We start from the raw sequence: 8798 nt of genomic DNA, 5'->3' as shown, positions 1-8798 counted from the left end.
TTCTCTCGACGACTCGTGACGACCAAGTCTTTTTCATTTACTGTACTTCGCAGTATACAATCGCACCACTCTAGATTTTTCACCCGTCGCTGCCATGGCATCCGCCATTCTGCATCACAATGATTAAGAAAAAAAAAGAGAAAGACCTGGTTTGTATATATATACCTATAATAAGGAGAAATGAGATGGAGGATCCAAAGAACACACGAACGGAGAAAATATCCAAGTACTCCCTCTGTAAACTAATATAAGAGCGTTTAGATCACTAAAATAATGATCTAAATATTTTTATAATAGTTTACGGAGGGAATAACACCTAGGACAAGGAAGGGTGTCGTAGTAGTAAAAACAACAGAAGAGAATCATGACCAGGCCGAACAGCATCTGTCCAAGGATGATCTACACGAAGACATCCAAAACCGCAAACGCGTACTCTGGTCACCACGATGTTTCCGATCGGCTTCATCTCAAAAAGCTAGGCAAGAATAGCTTAGTTTATTTGACCGGAGAAGACTTTGGTTCCTTGCTTCACTTTCTCCGATGACCGCTGACGTCCGTCCGTCCGCATGTGGCGCCTTCGCCCCGACGACGCGCACGCGCCGAGTCAAGTCGTCGTTAGTTATATAATCACGACGAAACCATTCGCCAGTCGGCAGTCTGCATCACAATAATCAGAGTAAGAACAGGAAGCGAACCACAGCCGTTGAGTGAGAGAATGGAGTGTGGTGGCGTCTCCGCCGTGCAGGTGCAGCCGGCAGCGCCAACGGATCAGCCCGGCCAGCCGGCAAAGCCGCCGGTGCAGCCATGGGAGTACAGCCTGCGGAAGTACCTCCTGCTGCTGGCCGCTCTGGTGGTCACCGTCACCTACGCCGCGGGATTCAGCCCGCCGGGAGGCGTCTGGCAGACCGCCCAAGACGGCCAGCCCGCCGGCGACCCCATCATCCGCGGAACCCACTACCGCCGCTACCTCGCCTTCTTCTACTGCAACGCCACCGCCTTCGCCGCGTCGCTCGTGGTCATCGTCCTCATCCTCGTCCTCGCCGCCCGCCACGACAAGAAGGGGAAGGACAGCCGCTGGGTCGTCGTGCCCCTGCGGCTGGTCATGGTGCTGGACCTGCTCAGCCTCATGGGCGCGTACGGCGCCGGCACCTGCCAGGACAAGATCTCCATCGTCTACTCCGCGGTGCTGGTGGCCGCCATCTTCCTCTATGTCGCCGTTCTCAAGATGATGGACTGGTATTGTCCAGACAAGAGCTCCGACCCTGGCTCCGGCGGCACAATGACCGCCACCAACAGCAACTCCAGCTCCGGCGGCATGATGTCCACTCCTGATCCCGACTCCGACGCCGTCACTATTCGCTCCCCCATCCGCGATTCTGACCCCAATGTCAAAGAAAAAGAGGACCGCGAACGTGAGGTCCTGAAGAAGCTGAAAGCCGACGAACGGCTCCGCAAGGTCCTGATGCTCCTGGCGACGTTCGCGGTGAGCATCACATACATCGCCGGGCTGAGCACACCGGGTGGCTTCTGGGACAGCACCGGGGCCAGCTACCGCCCGGGCGATGCAATCCTCAAGGACCACCACCGCCCACGCCTGACGGTGTTCCTGCTCTGCAACACCACGGCGTTCGTGGCGTCCCTGGTCATCATCATGCTGCTCATCATCGACGGCAAGAAGCTCCGCGAGAAGACCGTTCGGTCGCTCGTGCTCTATGGGTTCATCGTCGTCGCGCTAGTCAGCCTTGTCGGCGCTTACACCGCTGGCAGCTGCAGGGAGACAAAAACCACCATCTACGTGGTCTCCCTGGCCGGCGGTATTTTGGCAATGGCATACATCCTACTCTATGCTTTCTACACTTTAAAGTCTTCTCGTTCCAGTCCAACGCAACAAACGGATGCACTTCAGCAGACTAATGATAATATCAGGTACTGTCTGCAGTTACTCTGCAACTGCACTGAACTCTGGTTCTTCATTCTATGCAACTGAACTAAACTGAACTCTGTTTCTTCGCGACTGAACTGAATTATGTTTCTTCTTTGGCCGCAGTCGTAGAAAGGGTCTGGACAAGGCTCGCTCTCTTGTTCTACTGCTCGCCACTCTTGCCGCCACCATCACCTACACAGCGGGGTTGGACCCGCCAGGTGGCGTTTGGCAGGACAACGACCACGGGCATATGGCCGGCGACCCGATTCTAATCACAACGAACATTGGGAGGTACAGGGCCTTCTACTACTGCAACTCGGTTGCGTTCGTGGCCTCCTTGCTGGTCATCGTCCTTGTCCAGACAGAGAGGCTGATCAAGCACCACGTGCTGGAGGCAGCCATGATACTCGACCTGTTTGGCCTCATCGGCGCATATGCCGCCGGGAGCTGTCGGGACGTGAATTCCTCCATTTATGTCATGGCTTTGGCAGGCGCTGCCCTGATCTATGTGGTGATCCATATTGTCTTCTTCACGCTGGAGCTGGACCACAAGGACAAGAAAGACGACGATCAAGAAGATGAGTTGCTGGAGAAGAGGCGCAAACGGTTGCTCCTGTTCGCGATCTTGGCTGCAACCATCACCTATCAAGCCGGCCTCACCCCTCCTGGCGGGTTTCTTCTCCAGGACGACACGCTCGGGCACCATGCCGGTGACCCGATCCTCTTGCACAACTACCCAGTCCGCTACCATGCCTTCTTCTACTGCAACTCGGTGAGCTTCATGCTGTCCATCGCCCTCATCATCCTCCTGGTGAACCCGAATCTGTACAGGCCAGCCATACAAAGCAATGCACTATCCGTTTGCACGGCCGTGGGCTTGTTTTGTTTGATGGGGGCCTACGCCGCTGGAAGCACGCAACACCGCAAGACATCCATCTACATCTTCGTGTTGGTGGCTGTGGTCCTGCTCATTGCAGCCGGACTGCTGCTGGTATTTTTGCTGAAGAGAAAGCTCAGCAATGTGGTAGTTGCGCCACCAAGAGAACAGAACGAAGAAGAAAGGAAGAAGGAGGTAGAAGAAAAGAATGAGGATGAAGAAGAAGCGAAGAAGCATGCGAGGCGCAAGTATCTGATGCTGCTAGGCATCTTGGTGGCGAGCGTAGCCTACCAGGCCGGCCTGGAACCGCCTGGCGGGGCGTGGCAGAACAACGACAACGGGTACGACGCAGGCAACCCGGTGATGAACGACAACAGGAGGCCCCGGTACCTCACCTTCTTCTACAGCAACTCCATTTCCTTTGTGGCTTCCATCGTTGTCATCATCATGTTGCTACCGCAATGGCTGCCAAAGAAGAAAGAAGGAGAATGGGAGAAATGGTCGCTGAGGGTGATGAACTGGATGATCCGACTGGATCTGTTTGCTCTCCTAGTGGCCTATGCAGCCGGCTCCAACAGGGGGTTGAAGACATCCCTGTTTGTCGTCGCACTCATCTTTGCTGTGCTGGGCTACTTTGCAATCCATACGGTGCTGGCATGTACTGTTTGTCGCCGTGAGAGGCGCCAAAGCAGCTCTGTAGTGTAGTTCTACTATGTAGTGTGGCTCTGCTATGGCCCTCGTCTGAGCTCTGTAGTGTAGATCTCTAATCAGCACGCCCTACTCTAGCTAGCTCTGCCCCCTTGCTCAAGGGCTTCTTCGAAAAGCTTATCTGTTTTTAGATTCCTAGTATAGTTGATGTAATCGGATTAACCTGAATCCCAATTGGAGCATGCTAACATTGTTTGTCGACTCACTGGGCCGGTCTGTCTACATCTTAATCCAATGAATATGCATGGTAGGTGACATTTTCCTGACCCTATGTGTACTTTCTATCTCATAAGAACTTGAATGGGAAGTGCATGAACTGCAATTGCATTTGTATTCAGGAAAGTGAACCATTTGTTGCAACAGAAACATGCTTTAGAAGTATGGTGTAATCATAATAGTAAGAGAAAAGTATATTTTTCGTCTCTCAACTCTTGGCGAAGTCTATATTTAGTCCTTTAACTATAAAACCGGACAATTTGCAACCCCAACTCTTAAAACCGGACAAACTAAGTCCCTCTCCCGATTGCAAGTGGTTTTGGGATGACATGGCGTGGTTTTGACCGGGTCTGTGCAATCCCCGATGGGTCTTCTTCCTTCTTGTTCTAACTCAGCTCGGCATTTCGTCAGCAGTTGGAGTGCGTGGAGCAGCATGAGGAGGACGTGGGTGTGGAAGCCTCCGGCGATACAAACACATTTGAACCGTGCAGAGCTCGCCTGCGTGAGGACGACGGCGGCAACACATGTTGCTGGAGCGGGAGCTCATGGCCATGCTTGCACTGCCACGCCTCGGCTTGCCGGCCACCATCCGTCGGCTGCATGCGCCACTGCGAGCCAGCGCTCGAGCTGCAGCACCACTGTCGTGTGTCGTCTGCCCCGCGTTGCTGCGAAGTTGCTCGTCGACATCCCATCCGCGCCATGACCAAGCTCGCCGTGCCGAGACATCGTTGGCCCTGCTGGCCGTCGCCACCGCATCCGTCCCTTGTCCAAGCTCGCTGTGCCGAACGGTCCTCGGCCCTACTGGCCACGCCGATGCGTGTAGGGAAGCCAGAGGCGTGGGAGGAGACCCAGATGGGTGATGTTCGGGAGAGCAGCATGCCAGCATGGCCATGCGAGCGCATGCACAACACATGTTCGATGTTTTGTCTCAATGGAGTTCACATGACCGCTGCGTGTGTTTTCGTTTTCTTTTCTTTGTATCTAAAAGCTTTGCCACGTGTCATGGTAAAAACCACGTTGAGTCAGCATGGATACTGCTTGAGGGACAAAACTTGTCCGGTTTCAAAAGTTGGGGGTGCAAGTTATCCGGTTTCGTAATTGAGGGACCAAATTTAGACTTTGCCAAAAGTTAAGGGATGAAAAGTATACTTTTCTCTAATAGTAATCACTGGTCAGGTCGAGAGGAAACATACCCTGGATCCGTGACCCAACTCTTAACGGCGCAATCTCCCTAGCGCGGCAATTCACCGAACACTTGCAGGGCGCCCGACCCCGAATGCAGAAGCAGGCAACTGAGCTGAGCTGAGCAGGCCGCCGTCGTGAGTAGCGTGGTTACCGTGGAGCATCAGAGCGTGGCGCCATTTTGGCTGGAGAGAATGCCACGAGCGTGGGTCGCCTCGATCGGAAGCAGTTGATGGAGCCGACGAGTGGATGGTGCGCGAATGCAGGCGCTGAGTTCAGAAAAGCGCGCGAATCCAGCTCCGAACCAGCCCCGCTTGGCCGCTCTGTCCCTGCGATCTTCCACACGAACGACACGGGCAAGCGGAGGGCCAGGAGCAGCGCGTGGTGCAGGTCGGGGTGGGCCGTCGCCGGCGATCGCCGGGAAAGGCACATCGCCTAAGGCCTCCTGCGCTGCCCGGCTGTGTCTCGTGTGGCCGAACGGTAGGATGGGCCGAGCGAGCAGACGGGTTGGCTTAACCGGATCGATACGGTGCGGGTACATGCGGCCCGTTGGTTTTCTATCTCTCCCTAATAATAAAGCACGGATTGGGTCTCCGGATTCACCGTCGCAGTGTTTTTGCATAAAGATCCTTGTGATTTTTAGGAATTAACCCGCAGTCACATCCCTAAGTAAAATAACGGTTCCCGTGAAAAAAAAGGGTCGCCCGCATCCTCTCGCACACGCACGCCTACCTGCATCTCCCCGACGGCTTCGCCTCACCGGCGGCAGGCCACCCCGCGCCCAACTAGCCTCGCCTCGCACCGGAGGCGTCCGGAGGCAGGCCAACCCTCTGCCCGACTCGCCTCGCCTCGCACCGGAGGCGGCCGGTGGCAGGTCGGACCCCCCCTCCCCTCGCTGCTGCCGCCATCTACCACCACCATCCTCGCCGCTCCCTCCCTCGCCCAGCCTTATCTAGACGCCTAACCGAGAGAGGAGGAGGGGGGTTGACAAGGAGAGAGCAGTCAGCCGCCGGCGGCGGCGCCTCCGAGTACAGGTAGGCGACGGCGGCGACTTGGTAGCAGTGAGCGGCCGATTCATCTCGCCTTCATCTCCTCGCTAGCTCTCTGTCCTTCACAGGTTCTAAGATATGGCCTCTACTCCTCGACAGCCACACCGACGGCCCGTCCAAGAAACCAGCCCTGCCGCCCTGCTGCTCCCAACCCCCCTGAGTCTCAACCTCGCCGCCTATTCTGGTCGATGTTGTGATTGATAATAACCAGGAAGATTTCACCGCTCAGTTCATCCATTTGAATCCTTCTACTATAATTATGTTCCCTACCCTTTCTTACTTATAGGAAATTCAAGTGGGTACACATGTGAGTATCTTCTCCTTCCCTCTGTTGTATGCATGTGGTCATTTGTTATCGCTGATTAAGAATCAAGATCCGTTACTTTCTTGAATATTGAAGACTGTCTTAGTTGGTCCAGATTAAACTTGACAAATACAATTTCCTTTTGGTTCCATCTGACAATTTAGTTGTATTATTGATTTGAGCAGTTTTCAGCAATCTTAAGCCGTCTTCAGATTTTAGCTCACTCAATCATTCTGAATTATTTAACCTCAGTATGAGGTACATGTGTTCCAAAGATTAATCCTGAGAAATTTGTAGTTGACCGGTTGGGTCTGTTTGATTTCTTTAGTAGACTGCAGCGGCAGTCACCATTGTTCATGATCTATCCTAAAGCTAGATTATTTGCACTGCAATTCTTTGTTACTTCAATCAAATAGTTCAGCCGTGTCTTATTGATTTGGACGGTTCTTATTTTAGCCTGCTCGGTCTCTGGATTATTTACTGTCAATTTTGATGCATGTCTTTAATAAAATAAGAAACTTATTTTGGTAGCTAAATTAAACACTAAACGCTACTTGCTCATGGCGGCTATGTGTAGAAACACGATCACGGTGGAGGAGATCTCGACGGTCGATGTGAAGCTGGGGCGCAAGAAGGGCACGAATATCACCTTCCTAGAAGAATCTGATTTTTCTGGTACTGTTATGTGTTTCAAAAAGTTATTGGGATGTAATTTTTATATTGACACTATAATCTATGAAGTTATATTTTCAGACATTTCACTTTTTGCATCAGCCGAGAGGCACAATTTATTTTCAAATAATTTCTGAAGTAAAATTTGTGAATGAACTGCATGATGTTTCATGTGTCTGATTTGTACTTGAAATAAAATATTAGATAGCAAGGTCCAGAGGAAATGTGAGAAAGTTGTCCAAAAACTGAAGAAACTTTTTTATTTTTCTTCCCATTACAAGTTTGCAATTTATACTATGCTTTATTTTTACTATAACGTCAAATTTATCATGTTTAAAGATGAATGGTAAATCAAATAAGGAAAGAAATTATGGTGCCCAGAATTTATATCCCTTAGCGCTTCATCAAAATGAGAAAATATTGTTTGATCCTTGTTCAGTCTTATTTACAGCGTAAACTATGTTTACCATTCATTCTGACCAGGAGCATCCAAACAGGGAGGTGCTTCACACCTTGCATCTAGGCATGTACTACAACCCCAACCACATGGCAAAGATTGCTGACAACTGTTAAGAGAAAGCAAACAACTGAGGAGGAACAATCTTGTTTGTGCCTAATGATGGTTGCCTGAACCTGACACCAGATACCATGACAACCTTGAACCTGGACACCAGGGATATCTCCCACGGCGTGCCTCTTTAGACCAAATCCAGCAATCAACACCTCGTCAATTTGCTCCATGAAGTTCAGGAACCATCATTAAGCACAAACAAGATTGTTCCTCCTCGGTTGCTGGCCCTTTAGTCATAAAAAATGATGTGTTATGCTGGTTAGCAAGTTTTATCTCCCCCGTGGATGCAGATTTCAGAATATATTCATTTTTTCAGTACGATAGCTTGCAAGTTGCAACGTACCACAAAGCTAGCTATTAGCTGACCTATCTTTTCTGGTTGGAGCGTGTTTGATTTCCAACAAAACAATTCATCCAGCTATCATTTCTATTGATTTTAGTAGAATTCTCGCCGACAGAATTGATCAGGGCCACTGTGCTCGGACGGCAAGAATGCCTCGATGACCACCATGCCCAAGGCGATGTACTTCTCTGGCGATGCATGTGGGTGGGTGTGGACTTGCTCCAGTTCGGCTACGCCGTACTGTGTTGGATGACGTGTGTGCGTGGTGTCGCAGTTGAAGATGGACCATTGTTTCGACTCTAGACGACATGGACGGTTGAGCTTGATCATGTTTATTGTGAATAGGTGGACAAAATGGCCCCCGATGATGAAAAAGAGAAGTGATAGCACAATATAGTGCTAAATGTGTGTAAGGATTTGTTTAATCGTTGCAACGCACAAGTATTTTTTTGCTCAATCCAGGCCGAGCATTGCATCACACAAAGAGGCAGAACCTCGTCCAGGTCGACGCCAAACTAGAGACCCGAACAGACGGCGTCGATCTAGAACGACGAGGCAACATGGCAAGGCGTCGCCGGGGATTCGCCACAGAAGAAATCGGCGATCTATGCCAGTGGAGAGCAGCGCGCGATACGCCGGCCGGCGGCAACATTTACTAGGGATAGCGAAATGGGGAACGTGCATAGAGATAGTGCGTGCAGTTCGTCTAGCAACGATGGTGTCTTCTTGTTTGTGTAGGCCAAGTCCTTATGTTTGGGCCAAGCCCAAATAGTGCAAAGAAAAATTGAAAATAAAATTTATTTTTTCAAAAAACAAAACATTCTGAAATATATATTTTTGAGAGAAATGTTCTTACCCCTCAAAAAACAAAACATTCCTATTCCTGAAGAACGTTCTTTTAAGCAAAACATCTATTAAAAATGTTCTTTTTCAGAGAAATGTTCCAATTTCA

The 8798-nt window shown here is 50.8% G+C and overlaps 1 protein-coding gene and 1 long non-coding RNA gene across 2 annotated transcripts; both read left to right on the top strand.

Moving 5' to 3' along the window:
• Positions 1–662: 662 nt before the first annotated feature.
• LOC123128805 (uncharacterized) lies at positions 663–3700 on the top strand. Its single transcript, XM_044548902.1, has 2 exons — positions 663–1926; positions 2048–3700. Exons 1-2 carry the CDS (start codon positions 716–718, stop codon positions 3504–3506), a joined length of 2670 nt encoding a protein of 889 aa, XP_044404837.1. The 5' UTR covers positions 663–715; the 3' UTR covers positions 3507–3700.
• A 1875-nt stretch (positions 3701–5575) lies between these two features.
• LOC123128804 (uncharacterized) lies at positions 5576–7156 on the top strand. The gene is made up of 3 exons (XR_006463442.1): positions 5576–5941; positions 6056–6263; positions 6838–7156. It is a non-coding gene; the product is annotated as an uncharacterized lncRNA (long non-coding RNA).
• The last annotated feature ends 1642 nt before the right edge of the window (positions 7157–8798 follow it).

Source organism: Triticum aestivum, chromosome 6A (assembly GCF_018294505.1).
Source record: "Triticum aestivum cultivar Chinese Spring chromosome 6A, IWGSC CS RefSeq v2.1, whole genome shotgun sequence".
Classification (NCBI taxonomy): Eukaryota; Viridiplantae; Streptophyta; class Magnoliopsida; order Poales; family Poaceae; genus Triticum; species Triticum aestivum.
Note: the sequence above shows the minus strand (reverse complement) of the source record. Positions and strands in the feature narration are given on the sequence as shown.

Bases quoted from the DNA above. Each gene is read 5' to 3' on its own strand.
- LOC123128805 (XM_044548902.1), top strand. From the start codon at position 716: ATGGAGTGTGGTGGCGTCTCCGCCGTGCAGGTGCAGCCGGCAGCGCCA. The intron at 1,927-2,047 runs GTACTGTCTGCA...CTTTGGCCGCAG, and splicing joins CAGACTAATGATAATATCAG to TCGTAGAAAGGGTCTGGACA.